Here is an 18,851-nt window from a genome sequence, read left to right on the forward strand (position 1 = left end):
GGGACTAGTACTCAATGGAACAAGCTGGCACCTTTAAAACACTTCCTTGATAAGTGAACAAACATATATTGTGATTTGCCCATGTTGATGGTATTTGGCTTAGTTAAATTTCAACTAATGCATTATTTTTAGAAAATGATGGTAATGAATCGTTCCTCATTTTATTAAAAATAATGAAGAATTACACATCCCAAATACTATATAAATTATCTCTTTATCCCTGAACAAAAAAAAAAAAAACCCTCCAACAGACAAGCCTGCGACCACCGAACTACAAGCTTTGTATACTGCGATTGGAAGAGGCAGGCGGATGAGGGTTTCGATTCATTTAATATATTTTTTATAACATTATACTTATCCATCATATATTAAAAATATTTTGTCTAATAAAACGAAGCAAACCTTTCGATTTACGCATAATTGTGAAAGTAGCTCATAATATATATATATATATATATATATATATATATGAGAGTTCCTAAACGCATCACAAGATTTCATCGTTGAAAAAGATTCGTGCCAATAGCTTGAGTTCAACCTGAAATCAACTGAGTTGAGCTCGTTTACACCTCTTGCACCTGTACATTAATTAGGCCCCATCAACACCCACACTTTAGTTAATAATATCATTTGCACGGGCCAGCTTCTTGACCAAGTCTAACGGATGCGCCTTGGCAATCAACCATTTGATGATTCTTCGAGGGCATAATACGTGGACTTGGACTGGCCATCAAAACCTCTCTCTTTCCAAGTCATTGGAAATCCTTATTTTTTATATAGTCATTTTCTGCCGTCTTCGGCGACTGAGAACTCACAGTTCTCCCTGTTCTTCATCTATATAAAGAGGCCAAGCCTTCTCCAATGCTTCGCACAATTGCACCAAGGTCCCATAACCAAACTGACGACACTCTTTTGCAGCTAGCTAGAGCTCCTTTTCTTTCTATCAGTCCATCATGGCCTTCACAGTGTCAGATGAGCTATTGGGCACCTTCGTTCCCATCGCAGTGTACTGGATATACTCGGGGATCTACGTGTTGTTAGGGGATTTAGCGAGTTATCGGTTGCACACGAAGGCCGAAGAAAATGCGAAGAACGTCGTCTCGAAATGGACCGTCGTCAAGGGAGTCCTTGTTCAGCAGGCTTTTCAGATCGCCGTTTCGATCCTTCTGTTCGCTGTAATTGCACTTCTGCTTGTCATGTTTAGATAGTTATCATGCTCAACATCATTATTTTCAACTAGGAAATGCTGCATAGTGTTTCAGGACAGTCTATTTGGAAGTCTGGTCCATCTTATCGGCTATAGCAAGCCTCGAAATTGGCTGTCAGTTCAAAGACTAATGCTATTAGTGTTTCATGGAATTAAATAGCCTGGCGAACTTATTTATTTCTCTTTGGACATGCAGGTCATAAGTGATGGTAATGGGATCGCAAAGCCTCAACAACCCTCCCTACTGGTAACTGCAGTCCAGTTCTTGGTTGCCATGGTGGTTCTTGACACATGGCAATACTTCATTCACAGGTACATGCACATCAACAAGTACTTGTACAAGCACATCCACTCGAAGCACCACACCCTGGTCGTGCCCTATGCCTTTGGAGCTCTATACAACCACCCCTTGGAGGGTCTTCTGCTCGACACCATCGGCGGTGCTCTATCTTTCCTCGTCTCCGGCATGACTCCTCGGACTGGCATCTTCTTCTTTTCCTTTGCCACAATCAAGACTGTGGAACAATTGCGGACTATGGCTCCCCGGGAACCTCCTCCATGTGTTCTTTAGCAACAACAGTGCATATCATGACGTCCACCATCAGCTTTATGGTAGCAAATACAACTTCTCACAGCCCTTCTTTGTTACGTGGGACAAACTTCTTGGGACATACATGCCTTATTCGCTCGAGAAGAGGAAGGAAGGAGGTTTCGAAGCCCGGCCGATCAAAGACTAGAGCTAATCAGCCTAGAAATCCTCTTTTTTCTCTGAAAACATAGATATATTGTAAAATGAACTCATCATTAATTCAAGAATGTGATGTTCTGCAGAATTGTATACCCATTTTATCAGTTACTTAATTATATCAATAATTCATTTTTCAGAATGATATAAGGTTAAATTTCAACAAATTTCTGGAGTCACCAGAATAATGACTCTTCTCCTCGAGGGCCCTTCATTGGAATCATATACCAAGTAACCAAGACAGGCTTCACTGCGGATAGACTGGCCAGTATAACTGGTTGAGTTCTAAGATACTTCTGTGCATTTGTTTAGGCCTGACTTAATTACTGGCTATGCCTGGTGAATAAAACTTCATTGTACATACATGATGATTCTCACTGAGCCTCACTAACAAAATATAGACATGGTGTATTCGTCAGTTAAGTTAATTGTTACTTCCAGATATGGGTGCAAATGGATTTCCAACAAGCATTGGTGCGCTGCATGACCCTCAATGCAGGTCAGGTCCTACTTCTGATTGGCCCAAGGAATCAACCGTGGCTGTGCTATGTATCTTATATTGTCCAATTTTTGAGTATGAATCCTCTCTAATTTATGGTTCATAAACGTGCTGTCTCGTATATTGAGGTTTATTCAACCATGGTCAACACTTAATATGTGGAAGACCATCATTGGAAGACCTCTCCAGTTGAACTCTGCAGCACAGTAGTTACCAACTCATTTATCTTCACATGCGAAGGCCACCACTAAACTATGGCTTAGACTAGTGATATTTAGATCTCAAATTCAGTGCATGTCCGCTTCAAGTTCAGAAAATGTAACCGTTAATTTTAAACTCCAATCTGCCAACTGACCTTAGGGTTTTTTTTTTTCCTAAGATGGATGATTCATACATATTTGGTACAGATACATCCAATAAAATTAAAAAATAAAAGATCCCGGAGCGCTCTAGGCAGCTCTCCCTCCCCAACCCACAGGATGCCTCTGGAGTGATTGGCTATGTAAAACGCTACCCAATCCATGGCTCCATTTGCCTCTCTGAATATATGCTTGGCCTGAAAAGCCACACTATCGCTCACCATAGCCCGAATATCCCGAAGCAGAGGATGGTCCTCACTGACATAGCTAGAGCCACAACGTACCAACCTTAAATCGAGTGGTTGCCATGTCTCTCCAATTCTCTTGGCTGGTGAGGCACAAGTTTCCAATTAACCTTGGTGTGGTGGCATTTCCATCATATTTTTCTTCAAGAAACAGATACCATGCCGCACTTGACACCCACTCAGTTCGCTCTCAGATTTGGCAAAGAGAGAATTGGTACAACTCACAATGATTAGTGGTCTTTCAAAGAAATCTTAAGTTCTAATCTTAATCATGCAAGCACCTAATCTTTTTTCTTCATAAAAAATGCTAGCACCATATCTGACAAGAAACTACATAAAGAGAACGAGCGGAACATCATAGATTTTCCTTTAGTTCACTACATCTAGCACGATCCAACAAGCTAGCCCAGTACCCAAGCCAAACCAACTGGAAATTGTATTCCCAATACGCGTGTACGTAAGAAGTACGTACCTGGGTCAGCCTCACCGTTACCTTCGAAATTAAAGACAAACTTGCCATGACTATGTGTTTGATCATATGCAGATAGTCAACGTTTGAACGAGTCTAATCAATCTGGAGGCCTTTCGAGCATCAATTATTTGGTCAAGGACTAGATATTACGTGTGGATAGGGATGGAAAATGTGCACCAGATTCGGACCTAATTCTATTGATTAATAGCTCAGCGGATTGTAGGACTTTGATTTGGTCCCCGTCAACACCCTCGAGCTCACTTTATTATTGTTCTCCTTGGAAGGTTGACGTCCAAGGAAGCTTTGCAGTCTACAAGCTTAATCTAATGAATCGATAAGTCCTTGGCAGCTAACCACATATATATAACTCTTCTGGAACGGCAAAAACACGTTTGTTTTATATGTACATGAATGAATCGAGAGTCCTTGGCACCCAACCACATGAATATAATTCTTCTGGAACGGCAAAAACACGTTTGTTTTATATGTAAATGAATGAATCGAGAGTCCTCTGGAACGGCAAAAACACGTTTGTTTTATATGTAAATGAATGAATCGAGAGTCCTTGGCAACCAACCCAATATAATTCTTCTGGAACGGCAAAAACACGTTTGTTTTATACGTAAATGAATGAATCGAGAGTCCTTGGAAACCAACCGCTTATGATTCTTCTGCAACGGCATAAACTCGTTTGTTTTATATGTAAATGTAAATGAAAGCGTAGCGCGGACTGTAGACTCGGTTTCAATTCAACACCATACCATACCAAAGTTGGAAACCACTACGTTATTTCCAATTCGGTCATCGCAAGCCGTCTTCGGAGACCGAGAACTCACAGCTTCTCCGACTCTATATAAAGAGGCCAAGAGTCCTGCAATGCCTCATGATACAATTGCGCCAAGGTCTCGAAACTAAATAACAGAACTCTTTTGTAGCTCTCCTCCATTTCCTTCTCCCATGGCCTTCACAGTATCAGATGAGATACTGGGAACCTTTGTTCCTATCGCTGTGTACTGGATATACTCCGGGATCTATGTCGTGTTAGGTGATTTAGAGAACTATCGATTGCACACGAAGGCTGAGGAAGATGTGAAGAACATTGTCTCCAAATGGACCGTTTTCAAGGGAGTCCTTGTTCAGCAGGCTTTCCAAATCGCAGTTTCACTGCTCCTATTCACTGTAATTACAGTCCTCTTCTCGCGATCCTCGGATCATCATCATTTTCAGCTAGCTAGGAGTTGCTAGTGTCTGGTTCACTGTGTTGCACTTAAACTATGTCATTTAACATTGTTGTGGCCGATGTTTCGTAGAATTAAATATAGCCAAATCAGTGCACTAAACGATTTTTTATCTGGATATCATGCAGGTCATACGTGATGATAGTGGAATTGCGAAGCCTCAACCCTCCCTGCTCGTGATAGCAGTCCAGTTCTTGGTCGCCATGGTGGTCCTTGACACATGGCAATACTTCATTCACAGGTACATGCACATCAACAAGTTCTTGTACAAGCACATCCACTCCAAGCACCACACCCTGGTCGTGCCCTATGCCTTTGGAGCTCTATACAACCACCCCTTGGAGGGTCTTCTGCTCGACACCATCGGCGGCGCTCTATCTTTCCTCGTCTCCGGCATGACTCCTCGGACCGGCATCTTCTTCTTTTCCTTTGCCACCATCAAGACTGTGGACGACCATTGCGGACTATGGCTCCCTGGGAACCTCCTCCATGTGTTCTTTAGCAACAACAGTGCGTATCATGACGTCCACCATCAGCTCTATGGTAGCAAATACAACTTCTCACAGCCCTTCTTTGTTATGTGGGACAAAATTCTTGGAACCTACATGGCATACTCACTCGAGAAAAGGAAGGAAGGAGGTTTCGAAGCCCGGCCCATCAAAGATTGATTAGAGCTGTGCATTGGAATTCTTCAGTTCCCCCTTTCTAATATATTTGTAAATGAATCCTTGTGACAAATGCCATTCGTGGGATGCCATTTCTTATTTTTGCATCGCATTTTAAATAAGAGGACAAAGACCTGCAGGATAATAGATAAAAAATGTTTTTATTTCTCGGTATGAGCTAGGATTTATTCCCGGAAAACATGGAAATTATGGTTTTGCTTGATTGAGCATTCATCTCCCAATGAACTCTCTTTCAGGTTTGGTTTTTTTTTTGAATGGTTCAAGTAGTCATCTGTGGCTGCACTTGCATTCTGTTCCGTGGTCTTGTCACTCGAGGGCGTCATTAGTCATTCGGTTCAAGATCTAAATATGGGCCACTTATTTAAGTACGACTCTATCAACCAAGCATATTTCAGCCTAAATTTTATAGAAAAAAAATCTCCCCTTATAGCCTAGAGGCTAAGGTTTGGGTAGGTCCTCAAAAGATGCAAGATAAATAGGAGCGAGATTTTTAGTCCAATCTTATAAGAATATCCAAACCGACACTTGGTTTGTTAAAAATACAATAGAAATACTACTATCAGGTCAAACAAGACCTCTAAATTAACTCGTGTGGTGGAAAAAGTAGACCTGAGTTATAGAGAGAATAAATTTGGTGCACGACAAATGAGGATGGCATTTGCCATATCAACTATATGGAGGCGATTTATTAAATGCTAAAGTACCAATTTTACCCGTGATAGTTTAGAGAATTCTTTGGTTGAATTAATTTTATGGGGACTTTGAAGGAAACGAAGCATTTTTGCTACTTTATAGCAGGTGAGTGAAGAGCGCTGTCCATCTCTCTATCTACCTCTACTTACACTAAGAAAGAGAAGAGCTGTCTCTCTTATTTCTTTCTTCAAAAAGGAAGGGGAATTATCTTCCTGACTAAGTAACTAATTATATTAGTCTGTAGGTCAAGTCACAACCATTACACTTTAAGAGAATGGTATGGCTTTAAAAAAAAAAAAAAGAAGAAGAAGTAAAAACATTCATCCATGTGACTCTTGTGGTGATTCAAGCACACCTAATACCTTGCTTCGCAAAGAGTTCTTTGTATGATTCCCATTCCTATTCGCAGAATGGTATGGCTTTAAAAAAAAAAAAAAAGAAGAAGAAGTAAAAACATTCATCCATGTGACTCTTGTGGTGATTCAAGCACACCTAATACCTTGCTTCGCAAAGAGTTCTTTGTATGATTCCCATTCCTATTCGCTAGTACAATTCGACACACGCTTATAATATGGCGTGCATACAAGTAGATTCTTTAATGTACATAAAATAACAACGGGATATCATGAGTACATCACCAACAATTTTACATAAATGATGAATTATCCAATTCAAATATTTTATGGGAAACATCTCCCATGGTGAAACCCCTTTAAAATGAAGGTCTTACGTATGATAAGTCTTGGTCAAGTGATGCATGGCAGTTCGAAGACATAAACTAAAAGCTTGAGAGATTAAAGCAGGGACAACACATGATTCTTATATGGACAGCACATGATTATTATGTGATAAGCTGATAGCATGACTTATCTACCATAGAATTGAAAATAAATGTTGCTCTCAGAGATAGACTGTAAAACAAAAGGAGCGTGTGTACTCGTTTTCAACTTCCAAACGCCAGGCCAACTCGTTAGAAGCTCCTTTTCTTTATTCTCGGTCATTGCCAAGCTCATGCCGTCTGAAGAGTGAAGACCACTCTATATAAAGAGGCCAAGCTTTCTTCACACGATTGCACACCAAGGTCTCCAAACCAAAAGGGTAAAAAACCTCTCTCCAGCTCCTCTCCTTCCCCATCTCTCATCAGTTAGAGAATTCTGTTGGAAAAAAAAATTGTAATTTTCTGGAAGCATTAAGAATCATGTGAAAGAACCTAAAAGATGATGGATTAGTCTCCAATGTATTTTGTATTAACTGTCCATTAATAATGGTCAATAGTCAATAGCTTGAGTAAACATTGATTAAACTAGTCTAGAAAATTCTGTTTAGGCCTATAAATATAAGAAGCTGAAATCAGTTTGTATAAACCAAAAAATATATATAATTAAAAATATACTTTGAGCAGCAGCTAAAGTATTCAACAAAAATCTTTTAAGTTTTCTTTCCAACCTTGCAACTCTTCTGCATTTTCTGTCTATTTTAATCCGCCATCTTCCGCTGACCTAACAAATTTGTTATCAGAGCTTTTAAAGCCTGGTCTTAGTTAGTGTGAATCACTTATTAGCTAGTTAACCATCCTTGCTTCCATTATCAACCTTCTGTTCTTGTGAAATTTTTCTTATTTTTTCTAATGGCGACTATCTTGTTCCAACCATGTTCTTATACTCTCCTAATCAAGTTCCTATTTTTGAATGAGAACACTATGACTATTGGAGTAGCCAAATGAAGACCATTTTCATCTCTCAAGACCTTTGGAAGGTGACTGAAGACACTTATGAAGAACCACCTACCGAAGGGAGCTCATCAACTTGGATGGAAGAGCAACAAAAGCAATATAAAAAAAATATGAAAAGAGATACAAGTGCACTAAGGCTTATCCAACAAGGGGTGAGCAAGGCCATTTATCCTAGGATAATTGGTGCCAACAAAACAAAGCAAGCATGAGATATATTGAAAGATAAATTTCATGAAAATGATAAAGTCGTCTCCATGAAGCTACAATCCCTTGGAGGGATTTTGAAAATATGGCAATAAAGGAGAGTGAAAGTTCTCAAGAATTTCTCTCCAAAGTTACTGAAATTGTTAATTAAATTCGAAGTTGTGGATATACCATTGAAGACAAGAAAATTGTCCAAAAGGTTCTTCGGAGCCTTCCCTCAAAATTTGATCATCTTGTGGCTGCCATTGAAGAATCCAAAGTCCTCTCCAAATATACTTTGCATGAGCTCATGTGTTCTCTTCAAACTCATGAGCAAAAAATTAATAGATCTTCAAGTTCTCATTAGAGCAAGCATTCCAATCCAAACTAACCTTCAAGGTGGCAAAGTCAAGACAAACAAGAGAAGTCTCATCCTTCAAAAATAGCAAAGGGCATCATAACCAAAATGAAGGAGATGGTCAAGCTAACGGAACATACGGAAGCACACAACAAAAATTTAAAAGCTCAAGTGCCGGTTGCCGAATTTGCAAGAAGTCTAATCATGAGACAAAGGATTGCTACTACAAGTGTAAGAAGTATAAAAATCTCAATCATTCTCAACGAAATTATTGGTTTCAAAATAAGAAGAAGAATGAGAAGCCAACTTCACAAAAGATGAACCCGATCAACTCTTTTCTTGCATGAGTATACAACAAGAAAACCAACAAGTTCAGTACTTGGATAGTGGTTGTAGCAACCACATGACCAGAAACCGCAACTTGTTTGTGGAGCTTGATCAAAGCATCACTTCTCAAGTTAAACTTGGAGATGGAAAACTTCAAAATGCCATTGGCAAGGGAGTCATTTCAGCCCACACTTATGGAGGTAAGCAAAAACTCATCAAAAATGTTCTTTATATTCCAAATTTTGCACAAAATCTCCTAAGTGTCAGATAACTCTTACAAAAAGGGTATTCACTAACCTTTAAAGATGGAAAATGTAAAATACTTGACAAAAAAAATAATCTCATTATGGTAATGATTGAGATGACCCAAAACAAAGTGTTTCCTCTCTTTATGCCACAAGTTAAAAAAATTGCTTTCAAAAGTGAGACTCTAGACAAGATCTCAAAAGTGAGACTCTAGACAAGATCTTCTTATGGCACTTAAGATATAGTCACTTGAGTAACAAAGGGCTCCATTTACTCAAGCAAAAAAATATGGTTATTGGTCTTCCAACAATAGAGCAAAAAAATCAAGTTTGTGAAGGATACATATATGAGAAGATGCATAGATTTTTATTTTCCAAGATCTCTTGGAGAGTCAAAGCACCATTGGAGTTGGTTCATGCCGATATTTGGGGTCCTTCAAGAACTTCATCTCTCTACAATAAGAAGTAGTACTTTATTCTTTTTATAGATGATTTCACAAGGATGATGTGAATCTATTTTCTTGATCAAAAATTTGAGGTTTTCGTCACTTTTCTTCATTTTCAAATACTTGTGGAAAAGCAAAGTGGTCACCAAATCAAGACTCTTCAGACTGACCAAGGAGGAGAATTTATTTACACTGTATTCATAAATTATTGCAAAAAAATGACATTCAAAGGCAGCTCACTATCAAAAAAAGTTTACAACAAAATGGAGTAGTGAAAAGAAAAAACCGCATTATTGTAGAAATGGCAAGAAGCATGATGAAAGGCAAAGACCTATCCAAAAATTTTTGGGCTGTAGCTATTAACATGGCTATCTACATTCTCAATCGCTCTTCCACTCAAGTGGTAAGAAATAAAACTCCATTTGAAGCTTAGAATCAAAGGAAGTTGATGGTAGATCATTTCAAAGTCTTTGGATGCATAGCTTATTCTCATATCTCAACTCAAAATTAAGATAAGTTTGATGCAAAAGGTGAGAAACTTATTTTCATTAGATATAGTGATGAGTCCAAAGGCTATCATCTCTTTAATCCCAAAACAAACAATCTTGTTGTCTCAAGGGATGCTATTTTTGATGAAATGTCATCATATAAATGGGAACAAAATTTCATTCAAGCACCATTTACATTTGAGTTTTGGGAACCATCAACAAGATAAAAAGAAGCCCAACATGCTCCACCACCAAATCCTATTTCAACTCCTCCAATGTCACCAACTTCAAGATTTTCAAACCAAGAAAGTTCAACTTCACCACCAAGGAAGACGTGGGCACTACGAGACATCTAAGAAGCATGTAATGAGGATTTTTTCTCTTGTGAACCACAAACTTTTGAAGAAGCCACAAAAGAATAAGTATAGAGGAAAGCTATGGATGAAGAAATTGTAACCATTGAGAAGAACAACACTTGGAAACTTGTGGACTTGCCAAAAGAAAAGGATGTAATTGGCCTAAAGTAGATTTATAAGACAAAGTTCAAGGAAGATGGTTCTATTCAAAAGCACAAAGCAAGACTTGTTGCTAAGAGCTACTCACAACAACCCGAAATAGATTTTAATGAAACATTTGCCCCAGGTGCCCGAATGAAAACCATACGAACTGTTCTTGCACTAGCTGCACAATTGGAGCTCAATGTTTTCCAATTGGATGTCAAATCAGTATTTCTCAATAGAATCTTGAAGAAGAAGTATATGTGAAGCAACCACAAGATTATGAAGTAAAAGAAAAAGAAGACAAAGTATACAAACTTCAAGAGGCTCTCTATGGATTGAAACAAGCACCGAGAGCTTGGAATAGCAAGATTGATGAATACTTCATTCAAAATGGATTCCAAAGAAGCCCAAGTGAACCCTCACTTTATGTGAAGATTGAAGGTAAAAATTTTCTCGTTGCTTGCTTATATGTTGATGACTTGATTGACATGAGCACATATATGCAAATGGTTGAGAATTCAAGAAGAAGATGATGAAGAAATTTGAGATGACTAATTTGGGCCTTATGAAGTACTTTCTTGGAATTCAAGTCAAGCAATCCAAAGAAAAAATATTTATTTCTCAAAAAGAGTATCTTGAAGATTTGTTAAAAAAAAATCAAATGGACAAGTGCAAACCAGTTTCAACCCCTATGGGCTTGAATGAAAAGTTTCAGCAAAATGATGGTTCTGAAAAAGTTGATGCAAAAACATTCAGAAGTTTTATAGGTTCCTTGATTTATCTCACAAATACAAAGCCCGACATTGTGCACTCGGTGAGCATGATTTCGAGATTCATGAGTGAGCCAAGCAAACTTCATTATGCTGCTGCAAAAAATGTGCTTAGATATCTTCAAAGAACAAAAAAAGATGGCATCTTATATGAGGAAGAAGAAGATAATAAGCTTATTGGATTCACTAATAGTGATTGGGCAGGTTCCTTAGATGATGGAAAAAGCACTTCATGCTATTTGTTTTGCCTCGGTACAAAGGTAATTTCTTGGAGCTCAAAGAAGCAAAAGACAATGGCATTATCGTCAACTGAAGCAGAATACATAGCCGCTATATATGCTGCTTGGGAAGTAGTATGGCTAAAAGAAATTCTCTCAGATTTGCATCAAGTTCAATCACAGCCAACTATAATTCATTGGACAATATGTCGGCTATTGCAATAACAAAGAATCCGGTGTTTCATGCCAAGACAAAGGATATTGAACTTCAGCATCATTTTATAAGAAACTTAGTCAGCAAAGAAGAGATATGCTTGGAGTTCATCAACACAAACTCTCAGCTAGCAGATTTTCTTACTAAAGCTGTCACAAGTAAAACATTTGAGAACATCAAGAAGCAACTGAAAATTACAAATTAAGAGGGGGTGTTGGAAAAATAATTTGTAATTCTATGGAAGCATGAAGAATCATGTGGAAGAACCTAGAAGATGATGGATTAGTCTCCAATGTATTTTGGATTAAGTGTCCATTAATAATGGTCGATTGTCAATAGTTAATTTACTATGTATTTGGAACTTGAGTAAACATTGATTAAACTAGTCTAAAAAATTCTGTCTAGGCCTATAAATATGAAAAGTTGAAATCAGTTTGTATAAGTAAAAAAAATTTAATCAAAAATATACTTTGAGCAGCAGCTAAAGTATTCAACAAAAATTCCTCAAGTTTTCTTTCCAACCTTGCAACTCTTCTGCATTTTTTGTCTATTTTAATCCACCATCTCCCACTGACCCAACAAATTCACCATGGCCTTCACCGTATCAGATGAGTTATTGGGCACTTTTGTGTCCATAAGGGGGTATTGGATATAGTCCGGGAACTATGTGATGTTGGGCGATTTAGAGAGCTATCAACTGCACACAATAGCTGAGGAAATTGGAAGAATATAGGGCTCATTTGGTTTGTGGAAAGATAAAGGAAGAAAGTATAGTCAACGAAAAAAATTAAGAAATACCTCATATTGGTTAGAGTTTCAAAGAAAAATAGAAAAGTGGTTTTTTTTATAAAATATGATTTCCATCTCATATTTTATGGGAAAGAAAAATTCATATAGGATATAGGAAAGTCCAATTTCTATTAGCTGAAATTATTTTTTTTTCAAAAATGCCTTTTAAGCTTTTAGATAGAATAGAGTAAAATCTTTTCTTTATTGAGGACATAAATGATATTTTACATAACTTTCACTAGTAAAATAGATACTCAACCAAACACAAGCTGTTTTAAAATATACCACTTTTCTATTATCAATCAAATATGTAAAAATTATTTTTTTAGATATTATATATCCAGGCATCAACTTTCTACAAAAGATATTTTAGTGAGAAAAAAATTTTTGGTTTCCTTCTCCTATTCATGGTAATTATGTCAATTACCATCTCTTGACATGTTAGAGTCAAAAGTCTATTTTCAATTGGGTAATCTAGGGCTAAAATTTATTTTCTGGTCATGTCAAAGTCATGTTGGGATTGGAGAAGAGCCATCTTGCCCAACTTGAACCTTACATATGCCCATCAAAACTGATATTTGTAAAGTTTTATAATGTTAAATAAACTAGTATTTGTTTATCCTTAATAAATTATATCTGTGTGTGTGCGTGTCTGTATGCATGTGTACACGTGCGTGTGTGCGCGTGCATGCATGCATGCTCCTAGATGATCAATATAATCAGTGCTTTTTGGCACCATTGTCTTTGTAATGCAACAGGGCATAAGGACCATTATGTATAGTAGATTTTCTTGGCCGAGATAGTTGGCTAAGGCAGCGAGGTATCCTATACATATTTTATATAGTGACAGATATATTGACATATAAGCAAACAAAATTAAAAAAAGATTAAATATCAATTTATAAACTAATTTTATTACTTGTCTAAAGTAGATAAAAGAGGAACTTGGGCAAATTAATCTTGTAATATCATACTCAGATATATCAGTCTTAATAAACAAAGATAATAATTTTCTCAAAAAATCAAGGATAATACGTGTTTATATTTTATCAAATTATTCCAATGCGTAATATATGATAGAAACTGATTTAATGGATGGGATAAAAGCAGTGCCGGCTCGAGCCTTAGGCGACCGCTCGCCTAAGGCCCCCGCCCCGCTTTGCCCGTGGACTCATAGAGAGACTTTTTTTTTTGAGCTTTCACATCCGAAAGCTAGCAGAGTAGCAGGGTGACGGGCGACGGCTACGCTGCTGGCCCGCTACAATGCGTCCCCAAGCCCCATCTCCCTGACGAGGCGACGACAGACAGCTGAGAGTCTGAGACAAGCTACGACTGGTAGACGGGCATGGCTACGAGCCTAAGACAGCTGAGACAGGCAACGGTCCTCCCCCTTCTCTCCGACTCTCCCCCCTTCTCCGCTGGTACTTTTTTTTTTTGCTAAACGGCTGAACCCTTCAAAAAAAAAAAACGGAGCGTACCTTCAGTTCTCCTCTCCCTAGTTCCCTTCCCTGCGGGCAGCCGGGAGGCTCGACCGTCGACGGATTGAGGCTCGACCGCCCCTGCTTCGGACTCCGGAGTCTGGATCTCCTCTCCAGCTCTGCTCGCCGTCCTCGGCTCCTCCGACCTCCAGCCTCCGGGCTCCGGGCTCCGGCTCCTCGGCTTCGCTCTAGCCTCTAAACTTCTAAAGGCCACCGTCCTCCTCCTCCGGCTCCAAGAAGGCAAGAAACCGGCGACGGCGTCACGACAGCGAGTGGCGAGCCGCCGGCCGGATCTCCTCTCTAGACTCTAGCTCTTGGGCCGCCTCTACTCCGGAGTCCGGATCCAGCTCTCCTTCTCGCCATCCTCGGCTCCTCCGACCTCTGGGCTCCGCCGCTCCACGGCTCCGGCCTCATCGGCTCCTCCGTTAGCATCCCCATTCCCAAATCCCAATTCCCAAAGGCCAAATCCCAGGCAGTGCCGCAGTGGTGAGTTTTCTATTGACTAATCTGCTGACCCAAAGATTGATTTTGATGATCACAAAACCTTGAAGTATAATTACTAAAGAAAAGTTGAAAGAAAGCCACATTTTATTGGCCCAAGTTTCAAGTTCAAAGGATTCAAGTTGGAGTAGCAAATTCAAAGAAAAATTTAAAAGAACAGTCCTCGAGTCGACTCCTGAAAGTTTAGAGTCGACTCTGGCACTCTGGAGTTTCAAGGAACAGTGCTCGAGTCGACTCATACTGTTCACGAGCCAACTCCCACAGAAAAAGATAGAGAGTTAATTTTCAGCGCTACAGTGCTCGAGTCGACTCCAGCTACAGTCGAGTCGACTTCCAGCTACAGTGCCGGCAGATTTCTATTCACAAGTCGACTCCTGCTTCAGCCGAGTCGACTCGAGCACGCTGGGAGGCATAACAGCTAGTTTTTTTCTCAACTCCAACGGCTCTATTTTTGTCTCTAACGGCTAGATCTTTGTTTCCATGCCATCCAAAGCTATAAAATCAAGGGGAGAGCTAGGGGAGAAGTTAAGAAAGTGGGAGAGAATACATAGGGAAGAGATTTCAAAGAGAATTCAAGAGAAATCTCCCAAAAGCACAAAAGGGCCATTCAAAGCAAAAGAGAAAGAAGAAGAGCATCCAAGTGAATCCCAAAGCTTTCTCTCCAATTGTGTGCTGCCTCAGTGATCCTCTACCTCGTGCGAAATCAGAAGAAGATCAAGTAAAGAAGAAGTCGAATTCCTTCATCTACAAAACTTGTTTGAGGGCTTCTTCTCTTTACTCTATTTATTTATATTTGTTATATCTGCTTGTTTGAGAAGCTTGTATTTGTTTTAAACTCCTATTCTAACATCTTGTAACTTGATTCAATCATGGAATTGAATCAAGGGGTTAAGGGTTGTTGGTGAGCCAGTGAAAACCAACATTGTAGGTTGTAGTTGGTAATCCAGAAAAAACCAACTAGGTTGGATTGTGAGCCCGTGAAAACAATCGGATTGGTTCTAGTCGGTGAGCCTATGAAAACCGACCGAGTTCGTTGTGATCTTATGAAAACAACAAGTTAGGTTGTGAGCTTGTAAAACAACCGACTGTAATCTGATGGATTATAGTGAAATTTTCAAAAGGTCTTGAAGAGTGGATGTAGGTGCTGGGGTGCACCGAACCACTATACATCTTTGTGTTTGTAATGCCTTATCTCTTGTGTTTCATGCCTTACACTCATACTTGATTGTGTAATATCTTTAGCTTTGTTTTCTATTGATTTATAAGTGATTGTTTAGAACTTGCTTAGCTTCCACTCTATTCTTACCATTCACATAGATTAAAATTGATCATACAACTATAAGTTAATTTTAGATCAATTGCACCCTAAAGCCATAGTATAATTGCTCTAGCTTAATTTTTCACTGCTTTACTTGTAATTGCCTAAAGCTTAAGTAAATTAATAACATCTTATCATTCCACTGCATTCAATTCAAAGTTAATTAGGGAACATAATTTTTAGAAAATCCAATTCACCCCCCCTCTTGGGTTGTCACCTTGGGCAACAAGTGGTATCAGAGCAGGTGCTCTAAGATTAATTATTGATCTTACGGTCAAGAGCCAAAGATCATGACAACTTAAATAGATAGTTTTCTAGGAGAGGGACAATTAATTGATACACCTCCACTATTTAATGGCATAAACTACACACATTGGAAAGCACGCATGCGCATTTTCATACAATCACTTGATTATAATTTATGGAGCATTATAGTCAATGGGATACACACAAACACTAATCATAATGAAAAAATGGCTCAACAAAATTCAAAAGCCATGAACCTATTATATTGTGCATTAGATGGGAATGAGTTTAATTGTATATCGTCTTGCATAACTGCTAAAGACATATAGAATATGCTAGAGACTAAATATGAAAGCACTAACATTTTTAGTGAATCTGAAATTAGCTCTAAAAAAGAAGAAAGGCAAGGTGATATTGAAAACCTATGCCTTGTGGCACACAAGAACGAGTTATGTATGTATTGAAACGCAAAGTGTCTCCTCTTCTAAATATGAAGTATATGATAAACTTGAAAATGATTTTATACTTGATGAGTTACATGATGCATTTCTTGATCTAATGAAAGAACATAAAAAACTCATTTGTAAAAACAAGAACCTGAAGAATGAAAAGAAAATCCTAGTAAATAAAAAACTGAAACTGTCTAATAATTATGAAACACTAATTAAGAAACATACTAATGAAACTGAAATCTTAATTGAGAAAAATAAAGAATTAAATCAGAAAAACCAACTTCTCACTGAAAGCCATGATAAACTTAAGAAAAATAATGAATTGCTTTCAGAAGATAAAAGAAGATTAACTAAAGAAGTTGACATATTAAAATCTATTGTTGAAAGATTCACTCTCAGCTCTGAAAAACTAAATTTAATGATAGAAAATTCAAGAGCTGGATATGATAAAGCTGCATTGGGATATCAACCTTGGTACACCCAAAAATCTTTCAAGAACATGTTTGTTAAATCCTCTGTTGCCCATCCTAAAATAGATTCTTATAAATATGATGAACAAAAATTAATTAAAATCTCTTCTATTCATCCTAAAATAGTTTTTCATAAATTTGATGAACCTAATGAACAAAATCAGAAAATTAAAAATTCATCATCTACTTATGTTAAATCTATGATTATTAAATTTAACAAGAATATGCAGAAATACATTCCTTGTAATCCAAAAACCTACAAACTAAGAAATAAAATAGCTATTAAGAGAATATGGATTCCAAAAGGAATAATTATAGCTAACCTGCAAGGACCCAAAAGAGCTTGGGTTCCTAAGTTGAAAACTTGATTATTTTTTTTCAGCAGGTGTGTCTAGCTACCCAAGATTTCAATGAAAGATATTATATGGACAATGGATGTTCTAGACACATGTTAAAGAATGGAACTTAAAATGTAATCAAGAAAAGTAATTAAAATAGAATAAATAAATTTAAATTCCTCCATCTTTCTATGTTATACTTTACTTCTTGATGGATACTTTGCTAATGATTAATCAATTTTCTTAACATATCTTTTTGAGTCCTCTATATGCTTGATTGAGAGTTTTAATATCCATGACATTATCTTTTACTAAATATAAGCAAGAACATGTGTACTTGATATGGTCTTGAAAAATATGCATACCAAGATTAAAGAAATCTCTTTTTGGCATATAAAATTAACTCATACTAGTATGGACCTAATTTCAAAAGACCTTGTCATTGGTTTACTTAGATTATTTTCTGCAAGGTCAAGGTTTGCTATGCATATTAACTAAGGAAACAAACAAGAATCAATTTCTAAATCTAAAGATGTTGTTTCCATCACTAAGTTTTCAAAAGCTTACATTGAACTTGTTCTTGGCAAATAAAATTGAAGAATTTTCTGTATTTGCTAAATTTTGTAAAAGTGTTTCAAATAAAAAAGGTTTTCAAACTGGGAAGATAAAGAGCATCATGGCACAGTGTTGAAAACCAAAATTCTGATAAGGTTGACACAGAAAATAAAATTAAACAGAATATTTTCGCACCAAGAACACCATAAGTAAAATAGGATTAATAGAATCCTTGAAGAAATAAAAAAGACAATGCTGTATGATAGTCATCTGCTTAAATGATTTTTATTAAAAGCTATCATCACTGCTTGTCATACATATGGTTTCTATTAGATTTATTTTTGATGAACACTCCTTTTGATCTTCTGAAAAATAAAAAATGAACTATTGCATATCTTTCATATTTTTCAGTCATACATGTTATGCCTGATATGTTCTTATGAAAATAATGCCAAATCTGATAAAGATATTCCTGTCTTTTGGTATCATTCATCAAGCAATGCATATAAAATAAGCAATGAAAAGATCCTAATTGTAGAAATATCAATTCATTTTATTCTTTATGAGACTAATGATCTTTCATCAAGATACTAAAAATAGATTATATAATATGTATATGATTAATCTTTTTGCTTACATATAATAATCTGAAACTAAAACACCTTAAGAAGAATGAACAAGATTATAATTGGTCAAGTTAAACTAAATCATTTTTTGAAAGAGATAGAATTTAAAATCTTGTTGATAAAATCTGAAAACTTGTTAATAATTAAAACCAAATTGAGTTTTTCAGAAATGCACTTAATGAAGAAAAATTGGTGACTACTAAAAGATTCAATCAAGAAAAGATGAAATAGATCTTGATGAAATTCTTGCATGATTAGAAGTAAAGATCACCATTATCATTTGCTTGCTTTATGAGCTTTATATTCTATCAAATGAATGTATAGAATGCACTTCTATGTGGTTATTTCATTAAAGAAGATATATGTAAAATAACCACCTTATTTGAAAACACTCTTTACAAATATGATAAAGCAATATGTGATTTAGAACAAGCACCAAAAGCATGATATAAA

General features: G+C 37.1%; 1 protein-coding gene and 1 pseudogene across 1 annotated transcript; both read left to right on the forward strand.

The window, feature by feature from the left end:
• The first annotated feature begins 897 nt into the window (after positions 1-897).
• Positions 898-2,044, forward strand: LOC103701532 (annotated as a pseudogene).
• A 2,385-nt stretch (positions 2,045-4,429) lies between these two features.
• Positions 4,430-5,691, forward strand: LOC103701531 (sphinganine C4-monooxygenase 1-like). The gene is made up of 2 exons (XM_008783615.4): positions 4,430-4,706; positions 4,894-5,691. Exons 1-2 carry the CDS (start codon positions 4,485-4,487, stop codon positions 5,431-5,433), a joined length of 762 nt encoding a protein of 253 aa, XP_008781837.1. The 5' UTR covers positions 4,430-4,484; the 3' UTR covers positions 5,434-5,691.
• Positions 5,692-18,851: the final 13,160 nt, after the last annotated feature.

This window comes from Phoenix dactylifera, chromosome 8, assembly GCF_009389715.1.
Source record: "Phoenix dactylifera cultivar Barhee BC4 chromosome 8, palm_55x_up_171113_PBpolish2nd_filt_p, whole genome shotgun sequence".
In the NCBI taxonomy this organism is placed as follows: Eukaryota; Viridiplantae; Streptophyta; class Magnoliopsida; order Arecales; family Arecaceae; genus Phoenix; species Phoenix dactylifera.